At 36.2% G+C, this 16,669-nt stretch overlaps 1 protein-coding gene across 2 annotated transcripts in view; it reads right to left on the minus strand.

The window, feature by feature from the left end:
* DZIP3 (DAZ interacting zinc finger protein 3) overlaps positions 1-16,669 on the minus strand; it is a gene marked incomplete at its 3' end in the record, with an annotated part of 115,101 nt that overhangs the window by 49,748 nt on the left and 48,684 nt on the right. For both annotated transcript variants that reach the window (XM_079705532.1, XM_079705531.1), the window contains exons 14-16: positions 15,187-15,219; positions 13,725-13,894; positions 12,898-12,942 (exon numbers count right to left, since the gene is read on the minus strand). In XM_079705532.1, coding sequence (XP_079561658.1) covers positions 12,898-12,942; positions 13,725-13,894; positions 15,187-15,219 — 248 coding nt within the window. The remainder of the gene's footprint in view (positions 1-12,897; positions 12,943-13,724; positions 13,895-15,186; positions 15,220-16,669) is intronic.

A 16,669-nucleotide genomic window follows, 5' to 3' on the forward strand; every position in this document is an offset into this window, starting at 1 on the left:
CAATTCATCTCACCACCACCCACCTCCCACTTTCCCCCTTCAGGTGTCCATACGTTTGTTCTCTACATTTGTGTCTTTATTCTGCCTTGCAAACCGGTTCATCTGCACCACATTTCTAGATTCCACATATATGCCCTAATATACGATATTTGTTTTTCTTCTTCTGACTTACTTCACTCTGTATGACACTCTAGGTCCATCCACATCTCTACAAATGACCCAACTTCGTTCCTTTTTTATGGCTGAGTAATATTCCATTGTATATATGTACCACAACTTCTTTATCCATTTGTCTGTCAATGGGCATTCAGGTTGCTTCCATGTCCTGGCTATTGGAAATAGTGCTGCAATGAACACTGGGGTGCATGTGTCTTTCTGAATTATGGTTTTCTCAGGGTATATGCCCAGTAGTGGGATTGCTGGGTTATATGGTAATTCCATTTTTAGTTTTTTAAGGAACCTCCATACTGTTCTCCATAGCGGCTGCATCAATTTACATTCCCACCAACAGTGCAAGAGGGTTCCCTTTTCTCCACACCCTCTCCAGCATTTGTTGCTTGTAGATTTTCTGATGATGCCCATTCTAACTGGTGTGAGGTGATACCTCATTGTAGTTTTGATTTGCATTTCTCTAATAACTAATGAGCAGCTTTTCATGTGCTTCTTGACCATCTGTTAGGTCTTCTTTGGAGAAATGTCTATTTATGTCCTCTGCCCATTTTTGGATTTTTTTTTTTTAATATTGAGCTACATGAGCTGTTTATATATTTCAGAGATTAATCCTTTGTCTGTTGATTCATTGGCAAATATTTTCTCCCATTCTGAGGTTATCCTGTTTATGGTTTCCATTGCTGTGCAAAAGCTTTTAAGTTTTATTAGGTCCCATTTGTTTTTGTTTTTATTTTCATTACTCTTGGAGGTGGGTCAAAAAGGATCTTCCTGTGATTTATGTCATAGAGTGCTCTGCCTATGTTTTCCTCTAAGAGTTTTATAGTGTCTGGCCTTACATTTAGGTCTTTAATCCATTTTGAGTTTATTTTTGTGTACAGTGTTAGGAAGTGTTCTAATTTCATTCTTTTACATGTAGCTGTCCAGTTTTCCCAGCACCATTTATTGAAGAGGCTGTCTTTTCTCCATTGTGTATTCTTGCCTCCTTTATCAAAGATAAGGTAACCATATGTGTGTGGGTTTATCTCTGGGCTTTCTATCCTGTTCCATTGATCTATCCTTCTGTTTTTGTGCCAGTACCATACCGTCTTGATTACTGTAGCTTTGTAGTATAGTTTGAAGTTAGGGAGCCTGATTCCTCCAGCTCCATTTTTCGTTCTCAAGATTGCTTTGGCTATTCAGGGTCTTTTGTGTTTCCATAAAAATTTTAAGATTTTTTGTTCTAGTTCTGTGAAAAATGCCACTGGGAGATTGATAGGGAGTGCATTGAATCTGTAGATTGCTTTGGGTAGTATAGTCATTTTCACAATGTTGATTCTTCTAATCCAAGAACATGGTGTATCTCTCCATCTGTTGGTATCATCTTTAATTTCGTTCATCAGTGTCTTATAGTTTTCTGCATACAGTTCTTTTGTCTCCTTAGGTAGGTTTATTCCTAGGTATTTTATTCTTTTTGTTGCAATGGTAAATGGGAGTGTTTCCTTAATTTCTCTTTCAGATTTTTCATCATTAGCATATAGGAGTGCAAGAGATTTCTATGCATTAATTTTGTATGCTGCTACTTTACCAAATTCATTGATTAACTCTAATAGTTTTCTGGTGACATCTTTAGGATTCTGTATGTATAGTATCATGTCATCTGCAAATAGTGACAGCTTTACTTCTTCTTTTCCGATTTGGATTCTTTTTATTTCTTTTTTATCTCCGATTGCTGTGGCTAAAACTTCCAAAACTATGTTGAATAATACTGGTGAGAGTGGCAACCTTGTCTTGTTCCTGATTTTAGTGGAAATGGTTTCAGTTTTTCACCATGAGAACTGTGGCTATGGGTTGCCTGTGATGTTGGCTGTGGGTTTGTTATACATGGCCTTAATTATGTTGAGGTAAGGTCCCTCTATGCCTACTTTCTGGAGGGTTTTTATCATACATGGATGCTAAATTTTGTCAAAAGCTTTTTCTACATCTCGAGATGATCGTATCGTTTTTACCCTTCAATATGTTAATATGGTGTATCACATTGATTGATTTGCGAATATTGAAGAATCCTTGCTTTCCTGGGATAAACCCCACTTGATTATGGTGTATGAAACTTTTAATGAGCTGCTGGACTCTGCTAGTATTTTGTTGAGGATTTTTGTGTCTATGTTCATCAGTGATATTGACCTGTAGTTTTCTTTCTTTGTGACATCTTTATCTGGTTTGGTATCAGGGTGATGGTGGCCTCACAGAATGAGTTTGGGAGTGTTCCTCCCTCTGCTATAGTTTGGAAGAGTTTGAGAAGGATAGGTGTTAGCTCTTCTCTAAATGTTTGATAGAATTCGCCTGTGAAGCCATATGGTCCTGGGCTTTTGCTTGTTGTAAGATTTTTAATCACAGTTTCAATTTCAGTGCTTGTGATTGGTCTGTTTATATCTTCTATTTCTTCCTGGTTCAGTCTCAGAAGATTGTGCTTTTCTAAGAATTTGTCCATTTCTTCCAGGTTATCCATTTTGTTGGCATATAGTTGCTTGTAGTATTCTCTCATGATGCTTTGTATTTCTGCAGTGTCCACTGTTACTTCTCCCTTTTCATTTCTAATTCTGTTGATTTAAGTCTTCCTTTTTTTCTTGATGAGTCTGGCTAATGGTTTATCAATTGTGTTTATCTTCTCAAAGAAGCAGCTTTTAGTTTTATTGATCTTTGCTATCATTTCCATCATTTCTTTTTCATTTATTTCTGATCTGATCTTTATGATTTCTTTCCTTCTGCTATCTTTGGGAGTTTTTGCTTCTTCTTTCTCTAATTGCTTTAGGTGTAAGGTTAGGTTGTTTATTTGAGATTTTTCTTGTTTCTTGAGGTAGGACTGTATTGCTATAAACTTCCCTCTTAGAACTGCTTTTGCTTTATCCCAGAGGTTTTGGGCCACGTGTTTTCATTGTTATTTGTTTCTAGGTATTTTTTAATTTCCTCTTTGATTTCTTCAGTGATCTGTTGGTTATTTCTTAATGGATTGTTTAGCCTCCATGTGCTTGTGCTTTTCTACGTTTTTTCCCCCTGTAATTTATTTCTAATCTCATAGTGTCGTGGTTAGAAAATATGCTTTGATATGATTTCAATTTTCTTAAATTTACCAAGGTTTGATTTGTTACCCAAAATGTGACCTATCCTGGAGTATGTTCATGTGCACTTGTGAAGAAAGCGTAATCTGCTGTTTTCGGAAGGAATGTCCTATAAATATCAATTAAGTCCATCTTGTTTAATGTATCATTTAAAGCTTGTGTTTCCTTATTTATTTTCATTGTGGATGATCAGTCCATTGGTGAAAGTGGGGTGTTAAAGTCCCCTACTATGAATGTTAGTCGACTTCCCCTTTTATAGCTGTTAGTATTTGCCTTATGTATTGAGGTGCTCCTAAGTTGGGTGCATATATATTTATAATTGTTATATATTCTTCTTGGATTGATCCCTTGATCATTATGTAGTATCCTTCCTTCCTTGTCTCTTATAACATTCTTTATTTTAAGGTCTATTTTATCTGATACGAGTATTGCTACTCTTGATTTCTCTTGATTTCCATTTGCATGGAATATCTTTTTCCATCCCCTCACCTTCAGTCTGTATGTGTCCTAGGTCTGAAGTGGGTCTCTTGTAGACAGCACATATATGGGTTGTGTTTTTGTATCCATTCAGCGAGCCTGTGTCTTTTGGTTGGAGCATTTAATCCATTCAAGTCTAAGGTAATTATCTATATGTATGTTCCTATTACCACTTTCCTAATTGTTTTGGGTTTGTTTTTGTAGGTCCTTTTCTTCCCTTTGTCTCCCACTTAGAGAAGTTCCTTTAGCATTTGTTGTAGAGCTGGTTTGGTGGTGCTGAATTCTCTTAGCTTTTGCTTGTCTGTGAAGCTGTTGATTTCTATGTCAAATCTGAATGAGATCCTTGCTAAACAGAGTAATCTTGGTTGCAGCTTCTTCCCTTTCATCACTTTAAATATATCCTGCCACTCCCTTCTGGCTTGTAGTTTCTGCTGAGAAATCAGCTGTTAACCTTACGGGAGTTCCCTTGTATGTTATTTTTCATTTTTCCCTTGTTGCCTTTAATAATTTTTCTGTCTTTAATTTTTGTCAGTCTGATTACTATGTGTCTCGGCATGTTTCTCCTTGGGTTTATCCTGCCTGGGACTCTGCGTTTCCTGGACTTGGGTGGCTATTTCGTTTCCCATGTTAGGGAAGTTTTCAACTATAATCTCTTCAAATATTTTCTCGGGTCCTTTCTCTCTCACTTGTCCTTCTGGGACCCTTATAATGGAAATGTTGATGGGTTTAATGTTGTCCCAGAGGTCTCTTAGGCTGTCTTCATTTCTTTTCATTCATTTTTCTTTATTCTCTTCTGTGGCAGTGAATTCCTCCATTCTGTCTTCCAGGTCACTTGCCTGTTCTTCTTCCTCAGTTATTCTGCTACTGATTCGTTCTAGTGTATTTTTTCATTTCAGTTATTGTATTCTTCATGTCTGTTTGTTTGTTCTTTAATTCTTCTAGGTGTATTTTTGTTAATTCTTGTACGTCTTTGTTAAACATTTCTTGCATCTTCTCAATCTTTGCCTCCATTCTTTTTCCGAGTTCCTGGATCATCTTCACTATCATTATTGTGAATTCTTTTTCTGGAAGGTTGCCTATCTCCATTTCATTTAATTGTTTTTCTGGGGTTTTATTTTGTTCCTTCATCTGGTACATAGCCCTCTGCCTTTTCATTTTGTCTGTCTTCCTGTGAATGTGGTTTTCGTCCCACGGGATGCAGGACTGTAGTTCTTCTTGCTTCTGCTGTCTGCCCTCTGGTGGATGTGGTTATCTAAGAGGCTTGTGCAAGCTTCCTGATGGGAGGGACTGGTGGTGGGTAGAGCTGGGTGTTGCTGTGGTGGGCTGAGCTCAGTAAAACTTTAATCTGCTTGTCTGCTGCTTGGTGGGGCTGAATTCCCTCCCTGTTGGTTGTTTGGCCTGAGGCAACGCAGCACTGCAGGCTACAGGCTCTTTGTTGGGGCTAATGGTGGACTCCAGGAAGGCTCATGCCAAGGAGTACTTTTCAGAACTTCTGCTACCAGTGTTCTTGTCTCCGTGGTGAGCCACAGCCATCCCCCGCCTCTGCAGGAGTCCCTCCAACAGCAGCAGGTAGGTCTGGTTCAGCCTCCTATGGGGTCACTGCTCCTGCCCCCTGGGTCCTTATGCACACACTACTTTGTGTGTGCCCTTCAAGAGTGGAGTCTCTGTTTCCCCTAGTCCTGTCAAAATCCTGCAGTCAAATCCCGCTAGCCTTCAAAGTCTGATTCTCTGCAAATTTCTCCTCCCATTGCTGGACCCCCAGGTTGGGAAGCCTGACGTGACACTCGGAACCTTCACTCCAGTGGGTGGACTTCTGTGGTATAATTGTTCTCCAGTTTGTGAGTCACCTACCCAGTGGTTATGGGATTTAATTTTATTGTGATTGTGCCCTTCCTACTGTCTCACTGCAGCTTCTCCTTTGTCTTTGGATGTTGGGTATCTTTTTTGGTGAGTTCTAGTTCTTCCTGTCAATGATTGTTCAGCAGTTAGTTGTGATGCCGGTGCTCTCGAAAGAGGGAGTGAGCACACGTGCTTGTAGTCCGCCATCTTGAACCGACATCCAGAAATCTTTCTTTCTGAGCAGTAGGTCTCAACAGTAGGCTTAACATATTTAGTAAACCATGTTGTAAACAGATGTGTTGTCATCCAGGCATTGTTGTTCCATTTCGGGAGTACAGACAGAGTTGATTTAGCATAATTCTAAAGGACCCTAGGATTTTCAGAATGGCAAATGAGCACTGGCTTCAACTTAAAATCACTAGCTGCATTATTCCCTAACAAGAGAGTCAGCCTGTGTGTTGGAGTTTTGAAGCCAGGTATTACTTCTCCTTTTTAGCTATGAAAGCCCTAGATGGCATCTTCTTCCAATAGAAAGCTGTTTTGTCTACATTGAAAAATCTGTTGTTTAGTATTGTCACCTTTGTTAATTATCTTAGCTAGATCTTCTGGATAACTTGCTGCAGCTTCTGCATCAGCACTTGCTTCACCTTGTACTCTGAAGTTATGGAGCTAGCTTCTTTCCTTAAACCTCATGAACCAACCTCTGCTGGCTTCAAACATTTCTTCTGCAGCTTCCTCATCTCTCTCAGCCTTTACAGAATTGAAGAGAGTTACGGCCTTTTTCTAGATTAGGCTTTGGTTGAAGGCAATGTTGTGGCTTGTTTAATCTTCTATCCAGAATACTGAAATTTTCTCCTTATCAGCAATAAGGCTGTTTCACTTCCTTACCATTCCTGTGTTCACTGGAGTAGCTCTTTAATTTACTTCAAGAACTTTTCCTTTGCATTCACAACTTGGCTAACTGTCTGGCACAACAGGCCTAGCTTTTGGCCTATCCCAGCTTTCAACATAACTTCCTCTCTAAGGTTAATCATTTCTAGCTTTTGATTCAAAGTGAGAGACCTGCAACTCTTCCTTTCATCTGAACACATAGAGGCCTTTGTAGGGTTATTAAGTGGTCTTTTTCAATATTGTTGCATCTCAGGGAATAAGAAAACCCAAGGAGAGGGAGAGAGATGAGGGAACAGCTGGTCGGTGGAGCAGTCAGAATACACACATTTATCTTTTAAGGTGGCCATCTTGTATGGGCATGGTTTGTGGCAACCCAAAATATATAAATTACAATAGTAATACCAAAGATCACTGATCACTTCAAGTGGGATTTATCCCAGGGATGCAAAGATGGTTCACTATCCACAAATCAATCAATGTGATATGCCACATTAATAAACTGAAGAATAAAAATCATATGATCATCCCAATAGATGTAAAGAAAGCTTCTGACAAAACTCAACATCCGTTTATGATAACATTTCTCCACAAAGTAGGTACAGAGGGAATATACCTCAACAAAATAAAGGCCATATATGATAAGTCCACAGATAACATCATACTCAGTGGTGAAAAGCTGAAAGCATCAGGAACAAGACAATGATGCCCACTCTTGCTAGTTCTATTCAACACAATTTTGGAAGTCCTAGCCACAAACAAGAAAAAGAAAGAAAAATAATCCAAATTGGAAGGGAGGTAGTAAAACTGTTACTGTTTGCAGATGACATGATAGTATACATAGAAAACCCTAAAAACACCACTAGAAAACTACTAGAGCTCATCAATGAATTCAGTAAAGTCACGGGGTACAAAATTAATATACAGAAATCTGTTGCATTTCTGTACACTAACAAAGAAATATCAGAGAGAGAAATTGAGAAAACAATCCCATTTACCATTGCATCAAAAAGAATGAAATACCTAGGAATAAATACATGGAGGTAAAAGGCCTGTATTTGGAAAACTAAAGATACTGATGAAAGAAACTGAAGATAACACAAAGTGATGGGTAGATATACCATGTTCACAGATTGGAAGAATTAATATTGTTAAAATGACCATACTACCCAAAGCAATTCACAAATTCAATGCAATCCCTATCAAAATACCAATGGCATTTTTCACAGAACTAAAACAAATAATTCTAAAACTTGTATGAAAATTCAAAGACCCTGAATAGCCAAAGCAATCCTGAGAAAGAAAAACATTGCTGGAGGTATCATGCTCCCCGACTTCAGACTGTATTACAAAGCTACAGTAATCAAAACAGTATGGTACTGGCACAGAAACAGACACATGGATCAAAGGAATAGAATAGAGAGGCACCCAGGAATAAACCCACATACTTATGGTCAAGTAATCTATGACAAAGGAGGCAAGAATATGCAATGGGGAAAAGACATTCTCTTCTCTTCAATAAGTAGTGCTGCAACAACTGAACAGCTACATGTAAAAGACTGAAATTAGAACATTTTCTCACCCCATATACAAAAATAAACTCAAAATGGATTAAAGACTTAAATTTAGGATCAGAAACTATAAATCCCCTAGAAAAACACATAGGCAGAGCACTCTTTGACAAAAATTGTAGCAATATATTTTTTGGATCTGTCTCCTAAGGCAAAGGGAAGAAAAGCAAAAATTAACAAATGGGACCTAATTAAATTTAAAAGCTTTTGCACAGCAAAAGAAACCATCAACAAAATGAAAAGATAACCTACTGAATGGGAGAAAATATTTGCAAATGATATGACCAAAACCGGTTTAATATCCAAAACAGTTCATACAACTCAATATTAAAAAAACAAAAAACAAAAAACCCAAACAACCTGATTAAATAATGAACAGACGATCAGAATAGACATTTTTCTTCAGAAGACATACAGCTGGCCAACAGGCACATGAAAAGATGCTCAACACTGCAAATCATCAGAGAAACGCAAATCAAAACCACAATGAGATATCACCTCACATGTGTCAAAATGGTTACAATCAAAAAGACCACAAATAACAAATGTCAGCAAGGATGTCAAGAAAAAGAACACTGTACACCTTTGGTAGGAATGGAAATTGGTGCAGCCACTATGGAAAACAGTATGGAGGTTCCTCAAGAAACCAAAAATACAACTACCACATGATCCAGCAATTCCACTCCTGAGTGTACAGCCAAAGAAAATAAAAACATTAATTTGAAAAGATACATGCACCACAATGTTCATATCAGCATTATTTATGATAGCCAAGATACGGAAGCAACCTAAGCATCCATCAACAGATGAATGGGTAAAGAAAATATGGTATATATCACAATGGAATACTACTCAGCCATAAAAAAGAAGGAAATTTTACCATTTGCAACAACATGGATGGACCTAGAGAGTATTATGATTAGTGAAATAAGTCAGACAGAGAAAGCCAAATGCTATATGGTATCATTTATATTTGGAATCTAAAAAATAAAACAAATCAAAAACAGACTCAAAGATATAGAGGACAAACTAGTGGTTACCAATGGGGAGAGGGAAGTGGGGAGGGACATTATAGGGATAGAGGATTAAGATGTACAAACTACTATGTATAAAATAAATAAACTAAAAGGATATATTGTACAGCACAGGGAATATAGTCAGTATTTTATAATAACTTTGAATGGAGTATAATCAATAAAAATTTTGAATCACTATGTTGTATACTCAAAGCTAATATAATATTGTAAATCAACTATACCTAAAAAAAATCACTGATCATAGATCACCATAATAAAATAATAATAATGAAAAAGTTTGAAATGTGAGAATTACCAAAATGCGACACAGAAACACAAAGTGAGCAAATGCTGTTGGGAAAATGGTGCCAATAGACTTGCTTGATGCAGGGTTGCCACAAACCTTCAATTTTTAAAAAATACAGTATCTGCAAAGTGCAATAAAGCAAAGTGCAATAAAATGAGTTAGTCTGTACCTTTTTTTTGTAAAAGCAAAAATCCTCTTCAGATTTCTTTTGGTTAGCACAAACATATATTAATTCAGGTCTTTCATAAAAAATGAAGTGGCATAAAGTGAATTTTGAAAAGCGGGAGATATCTGTATTTCTAAAACTCCTTTTAAGCTCTTTCCAGGACAACTTCATGCCTGTCTTTCATGCACCTCAGCAACTTCCCTTTAGAGGTGACATCCACTTTGAAGAGCTTGATTTATTTCCTGCCATATTTCTTTTTTCCCCAAGGCTTCAATCACAAAGCATTCTATACTTCTGCTATCTGCTTTACCTTCCTTTTCTATTCCTAACCCTCAGTCCCTCTGAGTAGGGAATGGAATTGGGAAGAAAGAACTAATGAACTCTCAAAAGAGTTATTTACACCTCTATACATACTAGTTAGAAGAGGTAGAAGTTATCTTATTGTCCCCTCTATTTGCTACACAAATTTTACTTCTTCGTCATCTTCATCCAGAGAAACCCTGATAGGTGTTTTTAGGACCTCAACTATTGTTAGGTAGACATGCTGAAAATCAAATAATTAAGAGAGGACATAATTTCACACATAAGGACTTTACAGTCACTCTGTATAACACAAACTTCTATATGCTATAATTTTTCCTGAGGAGAACTCTTGACAAGAGAATTTGATTGACCCAGCTTTTTATAACTGGTTGCTTACATTATACTAGACAATTCTTTGCTTCTATAACAGTAATTGAGTATATGACTAGAACTATTGTATATGAGAGAGTCATATGAAAAATTTCAGCATTTTTTAGGTTTATACTTCAAATGTCGATAAAAGATATAAGATCTCTCTTCTGATGCTGAAATTTTATCTAGATAAAATTAGTTTATTTTCAAAGTATCTCAATTTTCTTTTTTTTTTTTTTTTTTTTGCAGTACGCAGGCCTCTCACTGTTGTGGCCTCTCCCATTGCGGAGCACAGGCTCCAGACACGCAGGCTCAGCGGCCATGGCTCACGGGCCTAGCTGCTCCGCGGCACGTGGGATCCTCCCGGACCGGGGCACGAACCCGTGTCCCCTGCATTGGCAGGTGGACTCTCAACCACTGCGCCACCAGGGAAGCCCTCAATTTTTTTAATAAAATAAATTGGAAGGAAACTTAGGATGTTTAAAAAAAAACAAAAAAAATCCTAGATAGTTGCTGACTTTAATAAGAAATCTTTAATATTACTAGTGTATAAATTTTAAGTAGCATTTACATTATCTCTGCTTATGTTTATTCCCTGTTTAATTTCAATTTGACATAGAAGTGGGGCTTTCCATTTAGCTAAAATTGAGAATCCAAGTATTACCATATTTTAATCTTTTGGAAGTAAGGAAGAGACACACTGTAACCCTTCGAGCTTAGATTTGTGGTCTAATAGCTGTAGATTTACTTGGTCAGCCTTATGCAGTATTAGACCTGGGACTTACCAATGCTTTGGCAAAAATAAAAAATAGCAGCTAAACTAATGAATCAGGTTGTGTTTTATTATATATGAATGGTCTAAAAGTAAGAAAAAATATTCGTACTTGTGTCTATTAAAAACAAAATTTATTTTAAAAAATTAATTTTCAAAATAACTTTTGATAAATATGAAAATTATACTAACATTTTACTGATCAGAGTATAAAATAATCTTTATTTTGTTCTGTACCTCAGTATTTTGTAAATTTACTTTCATTGTGTAAAATTTCATTTATCACTAAAGTTTGTGTATACTTCCAAATGACTAATAACATGAACTTATCAGATTGTAGTTGGGCAAATATTCTCACTCAGTTTATAATATAATCTAGACTTTAAATATACGTTTCAAGCCAGAAAATAACATATTTTTCACAGTAAAGTTTACATAGCATAGTGGTTAGCTATATGCTTAATAAAAAAATTATCTTGAGTCCAAATCCATAGGAATGTACAACAAGAGTGAACCAAAATGTAAAGTATGGACTTTGGATAATTATGATATATCAATTTAGGTCCCTCAATTGTAACAAATGTACCACTCTGCTGGGGAGTGTTGGTTGAAGAGGCTGTGCATGTGTGGGGGCAGGAGGTATATGGGAAATCTCTGTATCTTCCCCTCAATTTTACTCTAAACCAAAAAAATTGCTCTAAAATAATAAAGTCTTAACTTTAAAGAATTAAGCCAATAAAAAAATACTCTTGACTTTCTCTTGTAATTTTTCAAGCTATTAAGAGACTTCTTGCTAAAACTGCACTACAGATCATAACTTGTTCATTTTACAACTCTCAAATAACAGGAAGAGGCATAAAGAAGCTTTGTGGATTTGTACCATTTTTGTACATTACTGTATTGTGGGCAGAGTCTTAGACACAAAGGAGAAAATCAAGATTTCTTAGGTTTTGAAAAATGCTTCTGAACTTTTCTGTAAAAATATGAAAAGAAGCTGTGTTTAAAACAGAGTAGGCAACCTAAGTGTCCATCATCGGATGAATGGATAAAGAAGATGTGGCACATATATACAATGGAATATTACTCAGCCATAAAAAGAAACAAAATTGAGCTATTTGTAATGAGGTGGCTGGACCTAGAGTCTGTCATACAGAGTGAAGTCAGAAAGAGAAAGACAAATACCGTATGCTAACACATATATATGGAATTTAAGAAAAAAAATGTCATGAAGAACCTAGGGGTAAGACAGGAATAAAGACACAGACCTACTAGAGAATGGACTTGAGGATATGGGGAGGAGGAAGGGTAAGCTGTGACAAAGTGAGAGAGAGGCATGGACATATATACACTACCAAACGTAAAATAGATAGCTAGTGGGAAGCAGCCACATAGCACAGGGAGATCAGCTCGGTGCTTTGTGACCGCCTGGAGGGGTGGGATAGGGAGGGTGGGAGGGAGGGAGATGCAAGAGGGAAGAGATATGGGAACATATGTATATGTATAACTGATTCATTTTGTTATAAAGCAGAAACTAACACACCATTGTAAAGCAATTATACTCCAATAAAGATGCAAAAAAAAAAACCAGAGTAGGCATTTTTTAAAATGAGAGTGGTACACAGAAATTAGTGAAATTTCCAAGTGACTAATTCAGTTTCTTTACTTATATATTTAAATGTATATATTATGATTTAGGGAAGTAAAGTAGGGCATACTGTAAGTTTAAATTATTTTCAGAATCTAACATACATAGACTTCTCTATAATCATATATTCAATAAGCTATGAACATTTATAAGTCATTTGTTCTACATGTCTACTTGGACTAATTTTAAGTTCTAACTAATAGTAAAACCATGTATTAAACCTAAGTGTTCATAATCAGACATTCCTCTATTATAATGCTAATATAGCCTCTTACCTTTTTATTCTTGGTCTTTTTCTTTTTCTTTGGTTTACTCTTAACCTGATAGATAAGAAATAAATCATTTATTTAATATGCAATTCAAACTGCACAATGGATTATTTTACAAAATGCATTTCCTCTAACCACTGGGATCGTTTATCTTCTAATATAGATCATACTTTCCTTCTAGATTCTATGGAAAATTATTTTCATCTTAATTTTAATCTCAGTTTTCTGCTTGAGAAATCACTGATGTATAAAGGAACAACATATAATGTCAATAAGTAGGCTACTGAAAAGAGCTCAGAGGTCCTCACTTGCACACGTGCATGCATGACTAACAGAGGAGGAAGGCACCTTAAAAAAAAATCAACATATTCAGGTCCATTAGATGAAAAATTAAGCCTAGGAAGAATTTAGTGACTACATAATATGTTACCATTTATCTGCAAAGAAATACATCCTGGATGGTTTTAATTCTACCTCTGTGTACATAGCATTGAAATATCCCTGTTTTCTCTTCCTTTCTCTCTCCTTCTATTCCCCACTATGCTTTCTTCTACTTTCTGTTAACCTCCCACATCCATTCTACCACTCAGGATGAAGAAACATGTGCCAAACACATAATAAGTGTTCAATAAATGCTGCCAAAATATATGGCTAAGGCAGGAAAGATTATGGAAGAAAGTATTGGGAAAAGAACCATTCCAATTCAAGCTCTGTGTAAACACTAATGACAAATATAAACTAAGATTGTCTGGGAGGTTTTAAGAATAGCACATGCAACAAACTAAAAGCCTTGATTAAGTTCTTCTAATTCAAATATTAATGAGCACTTATACTTCCTGGAGATCTTTAATAGATTCTGTTGAAGATTCACTGGGTATCGATGCCCCATCTTTATTCATTTCTGCTAACTGTATTTCAGGGATTGATTTCACATTTATATTGTACTCCATAAGAGGTGGACTTAGTTCTTCTTCTTCATTTTGTAACTCTTCTATTTCAATACCTAAATATTAAAACCAAAACACTCAAAGTCTGGATGCATATAATTTTAGCCTCTTATCACTATTTTAAATATATTTACTTCCCCCATAACACCACCCCAGAAATAGAAGACATCTTACTCTGTTCAAATACTAAATGAAAATAAAATGCCCATTTATCAATGACCAAATAACAGGTACATATACTAGCCTGAAACCAATCAATATAAACTCAAATGCTAAGATACTTGGCTGTTATCTTAAGCAGACTATAGATATAGATAATGTAGAACTTAAGTCAATTCTAAATACTAAGTTTTTGAGTATCCTGACATTGACCTTATTAAATATTGCAACTAGTATTATTTTAGGGCATAAGTCTAAAACATAAAGAGAAGGAAAAGCTAGATGTATTTTTCCCTTTTTTTCTTCTTTTTTATAATCAAAGGTTATTAAAGGGTATCAGCCCCCAATTATGTGACTTCTTTGATACCATGATCCTTGACACTGCTCCAGAGATTCAATATCTAAACTTGTGGACTTCATCTGACTGATCACAGATGGTCCAAACAAAACCCATTGTGTTACTTTCTTAAGTATAATTTTACTCCAAACAAAACCTATGGTGTGGCTTCCCTGGTGGCGCAGTGGTTGAGAGTCTGCCTGCCGATGCAGGGGACACGGGTTCGTGCCCTGGTCTGGGAAGATCCCACATGCCGCGGAGCGGCTGGGCCCGTGAGCCATGGCCGCTGAGCCTGCGCGTCCGGAGCCTGTGCTCCGCAACGGGAGAGGCCACAACAGTGAGAGGCCCGCGTACCGCAAAAAAAAAAAAAAAAAAAAATGGTGTTACTTTCTTAAGTATAATTTTAATTGCAGAATTTGAATTCCATTTTTAAAAAACCAACAGTACATAAATGGAAATAAAAAAATTAGCAACTCACCACCTGCCAGAAAAGTATATAGCTTAACAATGGATAGTTAACCAGATAAAAGTTACATAAGCTGAACAGTAGCATATATGAGCAGGTAGAGCAAGCAGGTAGGCATTTTTGCCTGTTGAAGTGCCCTGTGTGTCAAAAGTTAAAATACTCTGTTAGGGTAAACCCTAGGGCATGTGCACTAAGACAAAGGCAGAATAAAGGCTCATACTAGATTCAGCTGACCAGTAGTAATCTGACCATATAATTTTCCGAGCTTATAACAAACAATTACAGTTTATCATACAGTTTATCTGACCGAGTAAAAATCTACAGGTGCCCCTTAGCTACCCTGGGTTGAAAGGTCACTTAGGCATTTGGTTTTTAAACATACTTACGTTGACTGCCCGTTATTGATTGTAGAGCAATTCCTATGATACATAAAGAAAAAATTTAGATATATAATTGCAAATGTAACCAACAAATATCAGACTGAGACTAAGAAAAACAAGAAGATTTTTTACACTGCACCAATAAATATTATAAGTAAAAATAACCAGCTTCACTCACGAATCCAGTTTAAACAAGAAATAATTAGATTATAACATAAAGGTTATAAACCCATGTTTAGAGAAAGAAAGGTTTAAAAAATGATAGTTCATAATAGATAATGCCTAGAACACAAGCACTTTAAATCAAGAAGCAAATTTTTACAGTTTACAGTCTAAGGTCATGAAGTAATAGTCAATTATGAAGCAAACCTCCATTGAAAGTTTGAGCCTCTTTTTTAGCAAAATCCTGATGAGCACTCTCTCTCCTTGCTCATTAGTATTTATTAAGCACCTATGATATATCAGGCTGTGTTAGGCTCTAGAGTTTGAATGGTGAGAAAAAAGATAACCGTCATAGAGATTTAGTGGGGACAATGGATATTAATCAAATAATCAGATACACAAATGAAAACCAAACTGTAATAACTACTAGGGAAGACATATAAGATATTAGGAAAGCCTCTATTAAAGGGACTTGAGCAATAAGCTCGTCAGACTTTCAGAGTGAAAACTGTTTGAAATACCTTGGATTTATTGCTCAACTCACTTTCCCAAATATTTTTATTCTCATAAGTTTTTGTCATTCAAAATCTTAATAGAGTAAATGTAAAAAAGAAAAGCCTCTAATTTATAAGCCAATTTACAAGTCAAGGGTGCTTGCCTGACTTTCTTATAGCATCAAACTCAGCATTCTCTTCTTTTATGTTCAAAGAAAGCTTTCTTAAAGGTTAAGTAGGAAAACACAATGGAATCCCAGAGCCTTAGCAAAAGGAGTGGGATTGGGACCTAGCAATTATAGCTGAAGAAAATCTGGACCAGGTCAACAATTACTAGAAACTTGGAAAGTTATATATTTAAATAGCATCAGTGTGATCATCAGTTGCTCACCAGGTAGTATGACTAATAACTTGGGACCAGGAAAATGCACCTAGAATAACACAGCAAGGGTTTCAGTGATGCTGACATGGCTTCAACTCCACTTTCCACCATGACAGCTGAGAAGCTATCCTGGAATGTGGGGAGGAGGTCTGAAGTGTTCCCCATAACAACAAATAATGTTTGGGAATGGCCACCGCCAACCTTAGACCTTGCATAAATGTTATCTGATTTTTAAAATTACTTATGACCAAACTTTTAAACAAAAGTCAAGGTTCTGATAGAAAGGAGAAACATACACTCATGGTATCTAAAAGGGCATTCTTGAAATATTCAGTACCTGTATTTCATGGTTTTAGGCATCCTTAATTTTGTAGAAGTGATAAAACTCCTCTACTTAAAAATATTCAACAATTCCTTTTTGAAAACACAAATTCCTCAACAAGGCAAGAGA

Source organism: Hyperoodon ampullatus (genome assembly GCF_949752795.1).
Source record: "Hyperoodon ampullatus genome assembly, chromosome: 5".
Classification (NCBI taxonomy): Eukaryota; Metazoa; Chordata; class Mammalia; order Artiodactyla; family Ziphiidae; genus Hyperoodon; species Hyperoodon ampullatus.